A 19,675-nucleotide genomic window follows, 5' to 3' on the forward strand; every position below is an offset into this window, starting at 1 on the left:
TGATCTTTGCCCCGTGCACCGGAAACCAATTAAGCTCATCCAAATGTCTCACTGCCTCTCTTTTAGCACTTGGGGGGGGGGCTCCTTTCATATGTACGTGAAGTGTGTGTCTACTTGACATAATCTCAGTTAATTGCACTGGCTGACATGCGAGCCAGGACTATTTTGCCGCTGTGTTGAGGCCAGAAGGAAGAGCTGAAGAACGTCCTCTCCGTCTCCAGCCTTTCCCTTTCCTGCTCTGTTACCTTGAAGCTCTGTTTCAGTTCACACTAATTATCTTATGCGGGTCGAGTGGAAAAAGTGTGTGTGTGGGGGGGAGAGAACAAAAAAAAAAACCATAGAGACTGCACAGTAATTTTTAATGGCTCCCTTTACTCTGTCGGGCAGTCATGTGGAACCATTAAAATCTGCTCTCAGCTACAGTCATAAGCTGCCCTCAAAATGAAACGTCCTCCAAATTTAGTATCCAGTGCTTCCCCTTTTGTGTCACATGTAATTGAGATTACAGTGCAAAGAGGTTTTGCCCAAGATGAATGCTAACAATGGCCATTTCTGGCACGTACCTTACAACGCAATACCAACCGATCAAATACTAAATGATCATCCCTTTGTTTATATTGTATTAAACCGACCGCACCATAATTATGTAAATTATCAAATAAAACGCAATCACACTATGCTCCACTTTCTTTAAAAACTGCACCATCATGCACTAGATCCTCCTTGCTTAAAAAAAATCTTAAACAACCTGCGGGAAAACCAGGCCAAAAATATCATAACTACGCTAAGTCTAAGTGACACAAGGAAGAGAAAAATTGAAAATGTGAGAGCACAAAAAAAAGGAGGTGAAAAGGAGGTTGGATTGCTGAGCGGCTAAAGGTAAAAAAAATATATATATAAATAAATAAATAGATAAACAGCTTAAAGGTGGGGTTCTGGCGTTCTCTTTCTCTTTTGTCTCCATCTTTGTTGACGACGTCTCGTTTGCTCTCCTTCCCACCGTCCCCCCTCAGGAGTACACCATTGACGTCTTCTTCAGACAGAGCTGGAAGGACGAGAGACTAAAGTTCAAAGGCCCCATGGCCGTGCTGCGTCTCAACAACCTGATGGCCAGCAAGATCTGGACCCCCGACACCTTCTTCCACAACGGCAAGAAGTCGGTGGCACACAACATGACCATGCCAAACAAGCTGCTGCGGATCACAGAGGAGGGCACGCTGCTGTACACCATGAGGTAGGCTGTCATGTTCTACCGCCTCAGTGAAATTGAAGGATTCTCCAATGAGCCAGAGACCAAAGATGATTATTGGACCTCGCAGAAAAAAAGCAGTGCACCTTTTTGATTTTAATATCAGCGGCGCACATCGTTTTCTGAAAAGGAGGACGGGCTCAGTCGTTGCAGTGAAAAAATAAATCATGGAAACGTGGCTGATAGGGACAATATTCTATATTTTCCAGATAGTTGTTTTCTTGTTTATTGCAAAATCTTCATATTAGCTAACAGTGCACTTCAGATTAATACACATTGGTTTATTAGTAAGTATATATGACGCCAGAACGGCAGACGGCTTCAATTTATTGTTTACTTTAACCTTGGCGTTTTTTGGTGATGGAATTTGTTATTAATACGTTTACACCTTTATTTTTAAAAGGGTAGGGTATTAAACGAATAGCTGTCCATCAAGATTTCCTACACTGCTAAATTCCTCTGCATTATTCGTTTTTGGGTTTACTTCTCTAGAGATCGTGGTCAGCCATATGTAAGTCTTGTGTCTCACATACTGTACATTTTCATTTCATTTGTCAAGTTCTCTATTGTAGGGTTCACAAGGAAATATTAAATTGTTTCACCCAGTCGTGATCAACCACATTGGAGATGATACATGCAGGAAGATGAGGTGTGCAACCAGCCGAGCTTAGAGTTAAGAACAACACATGAGAAGTAGTAAATAAAACACTTAAAAGACATCACAAACCTTGATGTACACAACAGAGTGGTGCCAGTGCGAGGCGTACGAGGTAAGGAGAGTAAACCGTTTGTTTTAGCATGTTAACTAGCAGGGGGAGGGGGCAGCGGCGGAGCTCACATGGCTGTCACAGATGAGCGAGATGCGAGATGGATGGGAGATTAGTGTGTCACGGGTGGCCTGACATGCTGTTTTTCACCAAGCTGTCAGGAAATAAAAAATAAGACTCGCAGCTCAGGGAACTGGAGCATTTTCTATTGGTTTAGAGGAACAGGAGCTGCCGTTTGACTGTATTCGGTGCCAGGAGATCACATTTTCCCGATCATTCGTGTGCCTCACCTCTTCCAGTCGTCTGTCACGCTCCTCCACCAGCACTGTCTGTCAGTTGTTTCCTTTGCTGCTGTGTTGTGTGTTTATTTTGTATTTTTTTCCTAATACACTGTTCATGTCTGTGTGAATCCCTCTAGGCTGACAGTAAGAGCCGAATGCCCCATGCACCTGGAAGACTTCCCTATGGACGCCCATGCTTGTCCACTGAAGTTCGGCAGCTGTAAGTGGCCTCTGTACTCACACACAACCCGGCATACATGCGGCTAAATGCTCATGAACACACTGCACAGCCGCAAACGCACACACACACACGCACACACACACGCACACACGCCTCTCTGACACGCTGTCACTACCTCATCCAACTGGAAAGCATGACCCCAGCACCAGTCCCTGATAAGGGATGACAGTGTGGTAACAGCTGTTCTCCCAGAGGAGCTGTCCTCCAAGGCCCCCTCTGCCCCTCCCCATTCAACCCTGCCAGGCCCTGTAAGACCCTGCAAGACCCTGGCGGGCATGCAGCGCACAGACCTGTGCTTATCCAAGGCTGCTCTCTCGGTAATATTTCCAGCACATCACACCAGCTGCTCACCGCTGACAGCTACCCCTTTCTCCGCAACCTCCTTGAGAAGACATAACAAGAAAAAGAACGATGGGGGGGGGGAGACAACAATGGAGAACGAGGGGGGGGGGGGAAACTTGGGGTGTAGAAAGTGAGAAGGCAAGAGCAAAAATACAGCAAGTGTGAAGCAGGGAAGTGAATGTCACAGGGCCATTCTTCAGGCAGCTGCACAGCGTGAGCGAGAGGGCCGCGCTTCAGCCCGTCCTTTAAATTGAAATCACTCCCTAAATATTTCAGTGATGAGCTCTCTCCCGTATGCTGCAGTCTGCGGCCGAGCCATCCGTTCCTCTGCAGTGGTCAAGCGACGCCGCAGTCTTGACAGGTTTTTCGGTGGCCGGAGGCAGGGAAAGGCTGACTTGCCTGTTTCGAGGTCGCGTTGTCCCGCTGAGATGTTGTTTGTTTGTTTTCTCACAAGCTGGCGAACGACGTGATGTGACATGACATCGCATCGCGCGATGAAATGAAAGACAATAAACACCCAAGTACGAGAGAGAATCAGTTTAGATAAGGAAACCAGATTAGATAAACAGGCGGAGGTGAGTAAAGGAGACACGTCAGGTGAAAGAACGGAATAACATGCTTATATGGTAAATGAGATAAGACAGGCAGAACTGGGATGAGAGGAGATGAGACAAAATGAGATGAGGGAAGACTAAAGTCGAGGAGTTTTGGGTGGGAGACCTAGTTTCAGATGCCTTCCCCCACCTGGCATCCCGAGCAGCTCCAAAAATATAACCTGCACAGCAACACATGACAAGAGACAAACCAGCAGCCAAATAATTTATGGCTTTTAACTCTGCTCCCCCCACCCCGGCCAGATGCCTACACTCGTGCAGAGGTGGTGTACGTGTGGACCAGGGGAGCTGCCCAGTCCGTGGTGGTGGCAGAGGACGGGTCCAGATTGAACCAGTATGATCTGATGGGACAGAGTGTGGATTCTGGCGTGGTGCAGTCCAGCACAGGTAGGCGTCAGCGCGGTTACCATCTGTTCACTGTGAAATAAACATTAAAAATGCATTCAAGTTCAACATGTATGACTTTGTGTTTTACCTGATCAAGTCAGCGGAGATTTAGGCTCGGTGCATAAACAGACTTCTTCTTTGCAAAAAAACAAACAAAAACCCTCAATCTCATCCATCACTGCACAAACTAGCGGTCTGAAACTGCTCATTTTTGCCAATACTGCATTAATTCATCTGCATTATCAGTGGCATCGGTCTTCTTGCTTTACTAATGACAAGCTATGTCCCAGATTCTTAAATTTCCCTACTGGCCGTCACCTCTTTTTTACACCTCCTTCTCTTTTTGGTCCATTGATACTGGCAAAAAATAAGTGACAGCACAAAATGGGTGACCTGTTTGCCAGTGACACTGTAGCCGCAGGCAGAAAGCGACGCTTTAGAACAGCCCTATCCCCCAAATTCACGCTTTGCTTTATTAGTAACAAGCGCCCAAGATACTGCGTCTACCAAGCGTCATTGAATAAGCTCTTTTTAATCTATTTTTCCTGAGACAGTCACATATGTCTCACCCTTAAAAAAATCGACATATTGTAATATCTAGATGAAAGCCCAGTGCGGTTCCTGTGACGCGTCCACTGGACCTGAATACACTGACGAAATGGATCGTGACTTGGTATTGCGTTTGTTGACAAATGGCATCCAAAACTGCGCCAATGAAGCTCAACAACAAGAAAACCGACCGGCAAACCATTTAGGAAAAAAAACACTTCACACTCTAGGGACAAGTACAATAGATGAACTGAATAACTAGATTGTGAAGGTTAAAAAAAAAAGAAGTTCATCTGTGAATTCTCTCTGACTCCCTGACTTGTTTTTGCTGACCGCAGGAGAATATGTCGTGATGACAACCCATTTCCACCTGAAGAGGAAAATTGGTTACTTTGTGATCCAAACATATCTACCCTGCATCATGACTGTCATCCTCTCCCAAGTGTCTTTCTGGCTCAACAGAGAGTCCGTCCCTGCCAGGACTGTCTTTGGTGAGTCGTCTGCTCTCCCCTCTCTTTCATACATCTATGGGCAAAGAAGGGGTTTCAAGTCTGTTCTTGGAAAATCAATGTGGAATATATTTACTACACGCGCAATTGGCAGTTTGTCATGAACACCTTGCTAAAAATAATGCAATCTAATGCCATGGATCGCGCCTTCAGGAAGCTGGTTTTAGAAGAGGTGTTGATCCAAATGCGTGAACATTGTTGAGGATGTAGTTTGTGCTGTCGTAAAATTGTATTGCAACATGCACAGAGGTGTCCCTGTTATTTGCTCCACCGCTATTGATATAAACGGGGTGGGCAAAATAATTGGAACACCTGAAGGTACGGTGCAATGTAACCCAACGGCACCGGAAGGATTACTTCATTTTCTAGCTGACAGGAAATATTGAGTTACATTCATACTAACCGTAATAAGTAGGACAGAGTTCATGTAATTACCTGATGTTACCTGGAGTTTCTGAGGTGGTATTACATTTTGCACCAATTTCTTTCACCAGCAGAATACACTGTTGCATATGTCGATATGTTATAGTTGGTCATAGAGTGTATTTGGATTTTGGATCCAAAGTTATATGCCTTCAACACAATCTGACTGAATCCAAAATGAAATATTGGTGACAGTTTGGATTCAGCAGGAGAGCTTCTCCACATGCTGCGGAATGCAGCTTTGTTTTGTTCTGCCAAAAATAGTTTAAAAAAATTGCATGCACAGTGTGAACAATACGTTTACATCTGTTAAACACGCAAAGACTTGAGGGAGGCTGCTTCTGAAATAAAGGCTGGGATCATCCGGTCCAATCGCATCTTAAGATACGACAGAAGAGTCATTGAGTTTGATGACTTGATGACTGATGATCAAGAAAAAGCAAAGAGTGTGATGGTTTGCTCGACACCGCTGGAGGAATATTCTCTGACATTGACAAAAGGCATTCATTTTAGTGCTTGAGCTGGGATGTGAAGGAGGAGGAAACAGCGAGTCGGGCTCTGACCATTGTTAAAAAAAATTGTATATACCGACACCTCTAAATCTTACTCTTTGCCATATTGTATCTCGAAGAGAGAGTACAAATGAAAATGTCTTGATAAGCTTTGTCGGGCGCAGTGACTTCATGGTGTCACTGCTGGTTGCCTGGCAACCTCGCGGCGATGACAGAGGGGTACCAATCTTCTCATCTTTGGCTTGGCAAAAAAAAAAAAAAGAAGCTAATAAGCGCAGTGGACAGAATGTCCAACTATTCCCTTTAAAGGGTATTAAATGTTTAAAAAGACTGATTTGCGCAATGTCATGTTCTGCGCAAACTTTTTTTTTTCTTTGTTCTGTTCTATTCTGTTCCGTCTCTGCACCAACGAGGGGAACAGGAGCTTTAATCTAGTCGTGGCTCACTGCGGTAGAATTTCAAGCACACGGCTCAGTGTGAATTTGGATTTACGTGCTCTGAATGTGTGTCAACAAGTGAGTGTGTTTGTGCCCTCCTGTGTGCGATGTGTTTGTCACTGTGGGTCTATTCCTCTGCGTGTGTGTGTGTGTGTGTGTGTGTGTGTGTGTGTGTGTGTGTGTGTGTGTGTGTGCGCACGCATGTGTGTGTGTGTGTGTGTCTGGGCGTGTGTGTGCAAGTGTTTGTATGTATCTGTGCATGTCCGTGTGAGTGTGTATCTGGTGTGTGTGTGTGTGTGTGTGTGTGTGTGTGTGTATCTGTCTGTCTGTCACACTGAGGTCTTACATAATACTGCCCAAGAGGAAAGCATTTGCTAGTCTGCAGCATGCTCTGTAGCAGCAACGCACAGCAGCAGGCAGAATGTCCTTGAGTTACCTCACCATGCACTCTTTCTTCTTCTCCCTCCCTCTCTCACCATCTCTCTCACCATCTCTCTCTCCCTCTCCCTCTGTCTCTCCCTACTCGTTCTCATTCAGTGTCTGCCCTGTCTCACAACATACAGAGCGTTCCCAAACATCATTATGCATCCGCAGCTCTGCGGTATTCAGCGGGTCTTCTCTGCTCTTCCTGCGATGTTTTGGTGTATCTTTTTTGTTGTTGTTGTTGTTCTCTCTCTCCGTCTTTGGTTGTGGGTGTTTTCACGTCTGTGTGTTAGTTTGTGTGTCGGCCCCGCTACCTGCGGTGCTCGTCACGTGTCGAGGGGAAATGAGGATGGCCTAGATTAGGTTCAAACAACTATCTAGGGCATGTGTGTGTCCCTCATGCTATCATCATCGCTGGTTCTGCTTCACGGGATTACACGCACGCACACACGCATGCATGCGCGCGCGAACACACACGCACACACACACACACACAGACACGCACACAGCTGAATAACCATGCCTTTATGAAGATGCAGCGTGCCGCTGTAACTTCCAGGTATACTACTGTAGGTGGGTCATTCATGTGATTGATATGCATCGTCTGAGACAGCAGATGAATGTGCCTGTTCCTCAAAGAGGTTACAAAGTCAACACCGCTTTAAATGAGTCGTTTAAAAAAAAAAGACACAGCAGACGACCGGGATCGTTCGTGGTCATCTTAATCCTTTGGTCATGAGTCAAACATCTGTTTGGTACGCATAGCAATTGTACAGGTGTCTAGCACTGTGAGGTTGAAGGGGTACACCGAGCGGTCTTGTCACAGCACCAGGCAATTCAGAGTGCACGCAGAAATGTTGTGTTTTTCATGATAGAACATGTTCATGTTCCGTTTATGGCCTCGGTTCTCGTAATGTTTGTGGTGAATTGAAGGTCCCACCACGTCTGGTGCCATTTATCTTGTTGTGTGTCTTGTTTCTTGTTTTCGGTCCCTTTCAGAAATCCAAAACATCAGAGCATATTTGCTCTTTTATTGTTTGCCGACTCTCTCATGTCTGAATAATGTCTGACCTAGTAACATTTCCAACGCTGCACAAGTCTAAATTCAATCCAGCCTGATTATCGCTATGGTTACCAATAAACAAGGTTAAATGCATAGAGGGATGAATAAATAGTTAATAAAGGTTATTCATTATAACCTATTATGTACATAGAAAAATAAAAAATAACACCACACAACCAAAATGATGACCAGGACAGCGCTGTCTCCTTGGCCTCTGCATGATTGAATGGATACATGTATTCAGCAGAATGCTTCACATAGACGACACATGGGCAAATGGGGAATTAATAAGAACTTAAAGTCTCGTCATTCAGTGCTTGTGCTCTGTCGGAAATTATAAGGTAAGCAACCATTCTTTAATAAATGATGAAATTAATGGGATTTTTCATAATGGGGATTCGCTGTGAGGAATTGGGGACGAGCATTACTCATGCCCATGATGGTCATTCATTATATCTTCGAACGCAAAATAAGTTTTAAAATCCATCACCGATGCAGCCTATGAGACAATTAAATTAAAAAAAATAAATAAATTCACCATTGTCCTCCAGTGGTACCGTCACTCCCTCTTGCCCACCACTTGCCGAATAATGAGCAAGCATTGTGGCATTGTATGAAAAATAAAAAGAAGCCAGGACATTAACATCACAGACACCTTCTGTATGTAAAAAAACATATGGTGTTTTCATATTCCACTGTATTTACTGCGGGAGCAATGACTTGACTGCACAAATAAATCCAATCCAATCCTCCTGCAGACACCTACTCACAGCTTGGTTCCCCGTTGTTTTCACTTCAGAACACAATCTCAATGCATCAAAATGTGCACCGATACTAATAATAAACAAACAACCACTGTGGTATTGCGCTGTACGTCTTCTCCTATTACAACAGATGTGATCTCGTTCATATTCTCGACACAGATGTCCAAAAGCTGACACAGGAACCCCACCGGCAAGAACAAACAAAGCATTAAAAACACTGTTCAAATGACATTATGCGACTATGAAGCATGCACAGCCTCAAATCTTTTTCTTTTCTTTCCAAAGCCTGCCCCGTAGATGAATAGGCAATTTAAAAACACAGCAGTGGGTAGAGTTATCTTATTTATCATTGTGCCGATTAAAAGGCTGATTAGTTTATAGCTACTCCGTCGTCCTGGAAAACTGTTGGCAATTTATTTATTTGGAGTTCAAATGGAAACCAGAAGGAATACAGCCACTGATGGTGCTGATATGGTGCTCTGTGTTGCTACAGTCACCCTCACCCCCACCCCCCTCTTTCTGTCTCTAAGCTGTCAGGGACAGCAGCACTCAGAAGATTAGCTCGAGTCCTTCTCTCCGCTTCGAGAGCGATTGACTGGGTATTTATTGGTTCTCCCATGATGCTTTTTAATGTATCTGCTCATTAAGGAATAACACCTTGTGTGTGTGTGTGTGTGTGTGTGTGTGTGTGTGTGTACCGGAGGTTGGTTGTGTGTGAACACAGATGTAAGTGTGCGTAGGAATCAAAACGAATGTATGTGACCGCTATATGTGCACAATCTGTTTGTGTGCCAGTGGGTGCTCATAAATTAATGATTAGGAGCTGACAACACTGTAAGCAGTGCTGCTGCTGCTGCTGTGTGTGTGTGTGTGCGTGTGCGTCTCTCACAGCTGTGGTGCTGGCACAGTCACTTCATTTCTTCATTTGTGACAATCAAAGGTGACGTATAACAGAAGATATTGTGTGTCTCAGTCAGTCCCCACCTCCCCTCCCCCCTGAGGCTTCAGTTATTGATAAGGCATGAATAAATGAGTGGCCACAGCAAAGCGGAGATGTTGACAGAAATAGAAACAAAGACAGCCTCTCTCCGGGGACTGTTTGAGAGGAAAATAAGAAGTGGCTTTACAACTCCCTACGTAACAACTGTGTTCACTCATCAACCGTCTTTTTGCGGGATACAACATGGTGGTATACCCTCACTAATTAATCAGTATATGATCCAGCTGATCATAAACACATTCCCATGAAAGCATACATACTAACGACGATCTAAGATATACACGCAGGGAACGTTTGTCTTCCAAAAATAGCTTATTTCCATCAGAAATGTTGTTTGCAACCTTACGATGAAGAAAGGGGCGTCAGAGTGCCTCACAGCAACATTTGAATCCTGGTTCAGACCAACCAACCACGCTTTGTGGAGTTTGCATGTTCTCCCCATGTCTGCGTGGGTTCTCTCCGGGTACTCCGGCTTCCTCCCAAAGTCCAAAGACATGTAGATTGCGATTTGGTGGATTGGAGACTTTAAATAGAACACCCCCCCCCCCCCCCCCCCCCCCCCAACCCTTAAAGGATAAAGCAATAATGGACGGATGTTTAATGCCAACACCAAATTGTTCACTCTGTAACTCCAAAATAATGCTGTCAAGGAATTCCATTTGTTTTCACTACAAAATGAATTACAAGCAACTAGAATTGCTTGATGTTTTTTACGATTGTGTCACGGCCGCTCACAGAGTAGCAGATGGTTAAGGGTTTGCGATGTCAAAAGATGGACAGAAAGTTAAACTTCAATATATCCATTTATCTTTGATACGTTTCCCAAACCTCCAATAAATTGTAAAGTCCCATGGTTGTAAGCCCGACCTTGCACTGCCATGTCTTTTAAAAGCTTTCTTAAATGCTTCAGCATGGCATTTTAATCTAGTCTCACATAGTTCAATAACAGCAGCTTCATCACAAGGCCTCCTACAGCCGACTGATACAGGGTTTAAGGTCACACATAAAAGACTATGTAATCTTTAGGGTTGAACAAGAGACCCACTTCTCAACGTACTTTTGACCTCATCCCAGATTTTGAATTGTCATGAAATCAGGAATCATCTGAGTAGTGGGGGAGAGGGAGGGAGGGAGGGAGGGAGGGAGAGAGACAGAGAGAGAGAGTGCCCTTCCTGCAAGCGCACACTCCCCCACAAAGATGTGTCTGCGGTTTGGCTGTGGTCCAGTGGCCGAGCGGCAGAGTTTGATCTCTGCTCGAGATTGGTCAGATTAACTGAAGCCTGTCATTGAAAGGGATGTCAATCGACGTGCTAAAGTCGGGAACCAACAGAGCGAACAACGTACAATGAGAAAGATAAATAATATTAATAACTGAATAACTAAATGACTTTGCACCATATGCTGAAAAAATTTGTTTGACCTTAAAAGGACAAACAAAGTTGAGCTAAGAGCCTATTAATTTATTTTCATCTTTGTCTGGAGCAATTCATCTTCCCTATTGCAGCTTTATTGAGGCAGTTGTTCTATCAGACTGATTACCCACACGGACATTAAATCAAAATTCTATAAGCCTCATCTTATTGTGTCCGAAAACCTATTAACCATTTTCTGCCCCAAATTCTCTATTGATGCAAATTTCGGATAGTTGGCAGTCATATAAAACTTTATTTTACCTGAGGCAGCAGTGATCTGTCTGCCTCACCTCGTTATTTATCACCTTAAAAAACTTGGAATTAGTTTCCCCAAATTTGCTGTCTTGCACCATCCTGCTTTACGTTTTGATTTTTGTTTTTTTCCACCTCCCTGTTTGTATGTATTTGAAAGTGAATCTGCAAACAGAGGCCAAAGCCTTGTTAGAAAATATGTATCATATGAATCAAGCGTCAGTGATTGTGCACCACTGGGCTAAATTGAGTGGAGGGGACTTTCCGGAATTGAGTTACTCCACCATTAATCCAGTGAGAACTTTCCAGATAAGTGCCTTTGTTCATTAACAGCCTTCAAAGCCTCAAGTCTATTAGTTACAACGTGTCAAATGGAGTCATTTAAACCCAGCTCGGGAGCCATGTTCTAATGAATCAACTCGCTCGTGTTCTTAATGATTCTTAAGCAGACCTGTCACTAGGCGGACAGGGGGGAATGGCTCCTCCTGGGTGGTCGAAAATACGTTCACCTGGCTGTGCACAAATGAACACTTGCTTGTGAAATTTTAAGAGAAAATCGACGTTGGAGGAATTCGAAGACTTGTTTCCATGACAACAGAGCTTGTCCTACGCAGTAAAGTATATATGATTCCAAGCATTGGGGCACTTTAGTAAGGACTTGTGTAATACCCAGTGGTGCTTCCTTCACCCTCCCCCACGAAAAAAAATCAACTGATACTCATAAACATGACAGATTAAAATGTTCTGCAACTCATCTTTCCATGTTCCTCATTTCATACATTTCTACCCCTGCAACCGCATTCTGCCTCCAACACTTGTACCTAGCAATAACAGCTGTCCCTTTGAATGCTTGTTCATTTTACCTCTGTAGCTCACGGAGCGGAAGCAACGAACGCGAGGTGTCGTACCTTTTTGTGTTTCCGCACCTGCTGCTGCCATGAGTATGCATAATCGCTTGCAAAAATCACTTTGCACTGGCTGTACTCCAATTGGGGATTATTCCGGCACCCACCTCATAAGCAGTGACACCTAAATGCTTAATTTTGCACCCGACCAGGAATATCAAGACTTAAAATGGCACCAACTGTTCACTTGTCATACATATTGTCCGGGGCACAAATAATGAGAACAGAAATGAAAAATGTAAGTTCTGAATTGGAACATTTACAGGATTCACTACGGCTGTTTTCAGACACAACCTGCAGAAAGTTTTTTGGATTGTTGGGTATGAATACATGACTAAGCATGACATAACATTTTAAAATCTCCTGCCAATCAATGCCCTACTTAGTGGTGGATGGGGTGCAGAACAATTTATGGATTCATGTCATCACAATACACTGACTATAGCATTAAAAAAAAGGATTCATGTTTTACATCTCAGTGTCTCAGTGGCCACTTTTCTTCACCACGTCCTCCCTCTCCATCTGTGTTCGTCACGTATGCAAGAGGCTGCTGAGCTGTGTTCAGGACACAGTGTTATGGATATTTAACTGGAATTTAATATTGAACTGAATAATTTTGTGTAAAGCTATCATTAGTTTTTTTCATTTATTCAAGGGCAATTTGCCATGATGAGGCAGGTGTTACTCTCAATTATTGTCCAATTGTTTGTCCTTATTTTTTGAATCTATTTAAACTAACTGAGACATTTTCTAAATGACCAGGCATTGAACATTTCAGAATTAATAACTTTGACCTACTTTGTTATTCCCGCGGAGCCATAATCAGCACCAGAAACGTATGATCACCGGATGTACCTACTGTTCAGATACAGTAAATCAATCAGAGGTGTCTTGTTTACTTACGGCTACTGACCAATCATTTATTTGGCTCTGACAAACGAGAGCATAATAATCATCCTTTATGCCTCATGTCACAGCACCGGAGTGAGCGATGCCAAAATCGTTTGAAAAGGGAGTGGGAGGACGAGGAGTCCGTGATTCATCGCTTAACACTTCATCAGAACTGAGGAGGAAGAAGAAGAGTTCATAATTCCGAAGGGAATCGTAACATTTGTGGGGGACATGTAATAATGCATCATAACAATATGAAACATGCAGAAGAAAACACTGGCAAAGAAGAACAGTGGTGATAAATAGATCATCTCCACAACTGACTGACAGTTGAATGAACCATTCTCTGACACAGCCATTGCAAATATTGAACAGTATTCTTCACAGACATAGATTTGTTTGTTTTTAATTTCAGTGTTGGGTTAGGTGTTCCATTTATTCCGTCTTCCTTTTGTTGGGTGGCCCCCTTTTTTCTCTTATTTTAATCAAAAGAGGTTTTTCTTTCACTTTCCTTGGTATAATTTAAAGTTTGCTTGATAATCATTTTATGAAGTTTGAAAATAAATCTGAAGGAGGATTTCCATGAAGCCCATGAGATGGCATTTGTGAGGATCTTTTCAACATTAAAGTGTGCATGTGGGCGGTGTATCATGCACATGTGTGGTTTTATATACAAAAATCTTTTAAAATCTTTGTGTGGGGGGGGTCCCCTCTGCATATTTTATAGTTCCTGTTCAAGCCAGCTGTTCTTCACCTCCCTCTCATGATAGCCCGGGCTGAATTGGTGGAGTGATTGCTCCTTAGGCTGATGTTATTTGGTGTCTAAACATCTGCAGTAGCCTGTTCTGTCATGAGCACCGCATTGTTAGATACGCTCTGACCCAGTTCCTCTCCTTCTCTGTGCAGCGTCTCAGCTTTCAGTAGCTACGAACGTTGGAGGCCAGTCATTTGATTTCTCCGCGACAGACGCGCACCCGTTATGCAAGGCACTATTGGACAAAGACGTTTTTACTATTGTTCATTTAACTGTAAAATGCTTTGCAGGTTTAAATTAAGTGAGGCTATTCTTTGTCCTACTGTTTATCAGCAGCAGTATCTCTGAGGCATCTGCATCTTTGAGCTGCATCTGCGGAGATCTCGGAGTCTATTAAAAGCACAAGCTGCAGGAGTGCCCGCATAGATTAATGTGAATGAACTGCAGGCTCATTGGATTTATCAACATAAAAATAACCTGCAATGCATAACATGATGCCCCTATATCACGGTACCTTCACAATCCTCCATTTTTGCTTCTTCTTTTTTTTTCAATTGAATGCATTGGGGTAGCTTATATCATCAATAAATTGACTTTTATGCCACATCATTCCTCTAGGAATGCTCGAGTCGTGGAATTCACGAGGGTGGATGTGTCCAGCAACCCATTTTATATGGTGTTTCAGAGGACTTTATCTGTTACGGAGTGTTGACATATAACTCACATATCTTCTTTTCAGACATTAATGATACACACATGAGTAACGAGAGCGACTGCGTGACCTGAGATCTTGATCTTGTCTGTGTCTGTGTCTCCCTGCAGGAGTGACCACCGTGCTGACCATGACCACACTCAGTATCAGTGCCAGGAACTCACTCCCTAAAGTGGCCTACGCCACAGCTATGGATTGGTTCATCGCCGTCTGCTATGCATTTGTGTTTTCGGCCCTCATCGAGTTCGCCACAGTCAACTACTTCACCAAGAGGGGTTACGCCTGGGATGGAAAAAGTGTGGTACCAGAGAAGGTATTTGAAGCCCCATTTTTTTAAAAATATAATTACTTACATGATTATTCTAAAGGAGTGCCTAGAATTACTTGTAATTAAAACAGAAAAATAAAAAGCCTTGGCATACAGCGGTTTGATTATATGGCACACAATGGCATTTCAAGGAAATGGGTAAACTCTTAACCCGAGAATGAGCACTTAACCACTGAGGGAGCGAGGGAAGGCAGGGAACATTTAGTTGTGTCCGCGAGCTCATCTCATAGAAAATGCAATTTGAGTAACATGACATGAACATTAATAGTTTAGTGTTCGTCTTGTGCTTTCTGCTCCACTTGTCTTTAATGCTGCAGCACAGTCCTCCCTCTCCACTGGGGATTTTGAAATAAATAGAGCCCAATATTAATTCTTAGATTGCTAAGTTTAATGCCCTCTGTTTAGAAATTCAGCGGGTTCCACTTTGCCATTCACTCAAATGGGAAACTGGTCTCGGACTTTTGGACCCCCACTGAGTGGAGAGGTGATATTTGCGCAGAGCTTTTCGCCAGGCTGCTGAAAGACACATTCACATCAGTAATTTTGCAAACGATGTAAAATGCAACATGTATATCACGGTCAAAGCCCTGACCGCATCTGTAACCTGAACTCTTTTGTCTTTTTTTTCTTGTCCCCACAAAAAAAAAAAACTCAAAACAAAATCAGCAAAAGAAGAAGAAGGAGTCCCTCCTCAAGAAGAACAACACTACAGCCTACCCAGCTGCCACTGCTACAGCCTTCGCGCCCAATATTGCCAGGGACCCTGGATTGGCCACTATTGCCAAAAGTGCACCCCCACCCCCGTCTGAGCCCAAGGAGGAGCCCAAGCCCAAGCCCCCAGAGGCCAAGAAAACCTTTAACAGTGTGAGCAAGATAGACAGGATTGCCAGAATAGCCTTCCCCCTGCTCTTTGGAACCTTTAACTTGGTCTACTGGGCAACCTACTTGAATAAGAAGCCCAAACTGCAGGGGATGAATCCACACTAATCCATGTTTCATTCCTTTTAAATTATATCTGTAATTATTTCAGTTTCTTTCTTATTCCTCCTAAAAAAAAAAAAAAGGTTTATTTTCAGACAAACATGGTGTCCATGCTGGTTTGAATTCCCAGTTGTCGCATTGCTTCTATGTTTACCTAAATTTTGAAGATTTTGAAAAAATTAAATAGAGGGGGAAAAAAAGAATGATGACCATACTGACTTTTGAACGGGTGTTGTTTAGCTCTGGGACGATGCTACTAAGAAAATACTAATATAAATATATAGCCAAGAGAATGCTATTCTACAACTGCACATAACCCAAACCTGTTGAGGGGCTTTTGTTTCTCTGTTTTCTTTTTTAGTTTTTTTCTGTTTAATTCAAACACGGTATCACAGACACGGGAAGACGCACTTGTGTATATGCATGGGCAAGGCATCGTATTATTTATGTTCAAACTTTATTTAAAATAGATCAACATTGACTGATGGCTAAGTTAATTTGATATCAGCAGCAAAATGCTACGCTCAGTCTCTGTCAAAGATATCTTCCATTCTCTATAGATGTTTTGTGAGATTAATTGATTCATTCTTCAATTACGTTAGGGTTTCCGCAATAGCAATAAAAACATGTCTCAGTGGACACACCATTTATTTAGGGATCAAAAAAAATACAAGATGCCAACCATCTCTGTGCTCAGCATTGAAAATATTAATTTCCTTTCACATCATTGTAAATATAATGTGTTTTAAAGAGATGTCAATATTATGTTAAAGCTTTGCAAAATGTATCTAAAGGGTATGTTTATTGAATACATGGGAAAGTAAACTTTTTTTATTTAATTTATTTGTTTTTTGTTGATGATACTTTCGAAAAAAACAAGTATATACTGGTCTAATTCACGCTTCAGTGACTGTTTCTCACCAAATTAGCGTTCCATTCAAAGCTGCTTTCACAATGACGTGAAATATCGTTCAACTGTGTGTTTGTGTATACACTGATGGCAACAACAGCAACAACGGTGTCAAATGAGATCGACTAGTTACGAGTAAGAATGTAAAAAAGAAAGAAAAAGAATCATCTAACATCCTGGAGTGCATTTTACATTTAGATTTAAAAACACTTATTATTGACTTATTTTTCTTTGTTTTTTTTGAGCTTTTGAACATTAAAGGTGGGGCCTCCTTTTGCCAAAACGCTGTTAATAGCAAAGTAGAGTTAGCATCACTAAACGACGGGTGGGGCACACTTTGACGGAGGAGATGTGCCTTTCCCCAAATCAAAGTGTGATGGCTATTACTCTGTCGATGGAAGGCGCATCTGTATTTTCCATCCCACTGTGTTTCCCCCGACTGTGTCTCCCTTCAGCTGAAAATTGAAACACAACACTCAGAAAGTACCAGCTACACTGCCTTCAGTATCACATGCCCGTTTGGACTCATTTGTTGCTGCTTGTTGGCGAGCAACAGCGAGAGACAGGGACAGAGACAGAGAGAGACAAAGAGAGGGAGGGGACGTTTAGTTGAAGTGGCACCGTAATCTTACTTTAGCCGGCGCTGTGTTTCGCACAGAGGACTTGTCTTGTAGTTCTACGATAGTGATGAAGATGAATATATTTTTGTAGCATGATGTCAATTCCCCTTCCGAGAAAAACAAACAGAAAACTAACACAAATGTGTAAAGAATGCTTTTGCTTTTGTCTTGAACATTGCTTGCTTTTTTAAAATTCATTTAGAAAAGACACACACTTTAAATACACGATTCTTCGCTGATGTGGCACGTTTAGGTTTCCGAACAGTCCATTTTAAATTATGTTAATGTAGCAATATTAATTAGCAAGGGCTTTTCTTAGGGAACTGAACCTGACACTCGGTCTAGGGGGTGATATCCATTGTAGCTTTACATTGAGCCCTCCTACTTGTAGTTTCATCGGTATGCTGTACATCGAAAGAATCCAGGAATTATTTAAATTTGGTCAAAGATATCAACGCATTGTAGATCCATCCTGGGATTGTGAAGCATTTGGGTCCCACTCTCATCTTTGTTCTGCAAAATCTCCACAGCTCTTGTCGTAGAGTGCGTGTGCATTGTATTGCATTATAGACTTTGGGTTGTGCTTTTTTTTTTATGAATATGGTTTACGGGGCACTGAACAGGCCAAAAGCATGTAAAAATAAACTCTGTGTGTTTGTGCGCTCAGTCGAAGAGATCACACTACCGCCAGAGGGAATCGAAATAGACATTAGTGGTTGTTGCTATTGTTATTATTTGCATCATAATTATTGAACCTATCCCCTAATGGCAGATGTCTTTGCAGGCACATGCCAGCAGTCCACTGTTCACACACACTTAACCTACAAGCAGAGGGTCAGGGAACTGCAGAGTTCAGGGTGAAGAGTTGTATAAAGATTATTTGAATTCTAAACTATTGTATGTATGTTTATTATCATGAAGAAAAAACTTATATATATACATATGTAAAATACATAATGCATACAGTATTTGATTATATTAATGAAGATATTAGCTAAGATGATGATGAATATTGTTTGTATTATCAACCTATTGTTATGCATTTTGCACATTTAGAAGAACAATAACATTTACATTTATGTAGTCAGCTTTGTGCTATGCAAGGACAGCTTTGAACCACATCATTGACCTTCTTTCCCTCATCATTGTGTTTCAGATTCCCAAGTTATTATGAAAAAAAAAAGGAAATAAAAAACAATGGCTTGGCTTTTGTATCAGCTGTGCAAACCATTAGCTTTTTTTCAAACCATGGCTAAACAGGGTGACAACATAGAAAACAGTGGATTATCTCTTTATGTTTGTGCTTTGGATTTTTGTCAATGGTTGAGGGGAAAATGGCTTTCATGGTTGATTGCACTTTTTCTCTAGGGACAAGCAATAAAGTGACTGAACTGAGAAATCAGGAGCAAAACTATGGCAAGATCACTTTATTGACAATATTTCTGTTCACTCCTTGAGCTTGTTAGGCATGACAAAAACATGTTATTTTGCTAAATGGATTTTTGTTTTTGGCAAATTTGTTTTCCTTTTGGTTTCCAAAGCTCAATGATATTACAGGGAGCGCCACAGAGTTGGACTTCGACAAGAGAAAAGTGAATTTTGCACGCTTTTCTGCTGGGAATGTTTTTTTGATAAGTCCCTATCTTGCACTCCATGCAGGATCAAATAACAAATGCTACAGACCATTTACAAATATTTTGAGCCTGGTCTGGTTTTGCAACACTGAACGCTCCAGAGAGAGGGAATGTGAAATATGAGGCACAGTGCAATCATGAGCTTCCAACTTTTACCTTCACACTCATGTGCACAGCATACATGTAAATATCACATTTGTTGGCACATCAGTCATTTATTTCCTTCTGTTTGATGCAAGGTCCATTGCAGTTCTCAGCAGCACTTGCTTTTCAACACTGAGTTTTTGGTTATTCTTAAATACCTACTGGAGGTTTTTCTTGTATTTTTATCAAGCAAAATATGTTCTGATTTTCACTGAAATGTAAAAAAAACCAACTAATTTTCTAAAGCACAAAAGTTGACTAGAGAAAAAGAAGTTAGAGTGAGACTATAAATATATATATATATTCATGTATATATATATATATATATATATTTGGACATCAACATCCATACACTTTCACAGTGCACACAAACATACATACCTGCATACTGTACACAGGAATGTGTTCAAAGTTCAGTGAAACGGACTAAGGGTTCTGATGGATGTAGATGAAATGGTGAACCTTCTGTAAATGTTTTCGTTTGTTTCTTTTGGTTATGATATGGCCCTGTAGAATCTGATTCTCTGCATTAGTCTTTAAATAAAAAGAAAACAAATGAAAGTTGTGGCTT

General features: G+C 42.1%; 1 protein-coding gene and 1 long non-coding RNA gene across 5 annotated transcripts in view; one reads left to right on the top strand and one right to left on the bottom strand.

Moving 5' to 3' along the window:
* Window positions 1-19,665, top strand: part of gabra1 (gamma-aminobutyric acid type A receptor subunit alpha1) — a 28,377-nt gene extending 8,712 nt beyond the window's left edge. For all 4 annotated transcript variants that reach the window (XM_035626245.2, XM_035626246.2, XM_035626247.2 and 1 more), the window contains exons 5-10: window positions 1,014-1,234; window positions 2,435-2,517; window positions 3,738-3,881; window positions 4,769-4,921; window positions 14,598-14,800; window positions 15,482-19,665. In XM_035626245.2, the coding sequence (XP_035482138.1) occupies window positions 1,014-1,234; window positions 2,435-2,517; window positions 3,738-3,881; window positions 4,769-4,921; window positions 14,598-14,800; window positions 15,482-15,802 (1,125 nt within the window). In that variant the 3' untranslated portion in view covers window positions 15,803-19,665. The remainder of the gene's footprint in view (window positions 1-1,013; window positions 1,235-2,434; window positions 2,518-3,737; window positions 3,882-4,768; window positions 4,922-14,597; window positions 14,801-15,481) is intronic.
* Window positions 3,756-19,675, bottom strand: part of LOC118301112 — a 34,705-nt gene continuing 18,785 nt past the window's right edge. The window contains exons 2-3 of the long non-coding RNA XR_004790224.2: window positions 4,844-4,955; window positions 3,756-3,911 (exon numbers count right to left, since the gene is read on the bottom strand). This is a non-coding gene — a long non-coding RNA (uncharacterized LOC118301112). The remainder of the gene's footprint in view (window positions 3,912-4,843; window positions 4,956-19,675) is intronic.

This window comes from Scophthalmus maximus, chromosome 2 (assembly GCF_022379125.1).
Source record: "Scophthalmus maximus strain ysfricsl-2021 chromosome 2, ASM2237912v1, whole genome shotgun sequence".
NCBI lineage: Eukaryota > Metazoa > Chordata > Actinopteri > Pleuronectiformes > Scophthalmidae > Scophthalmus > Scophthalmus maximus.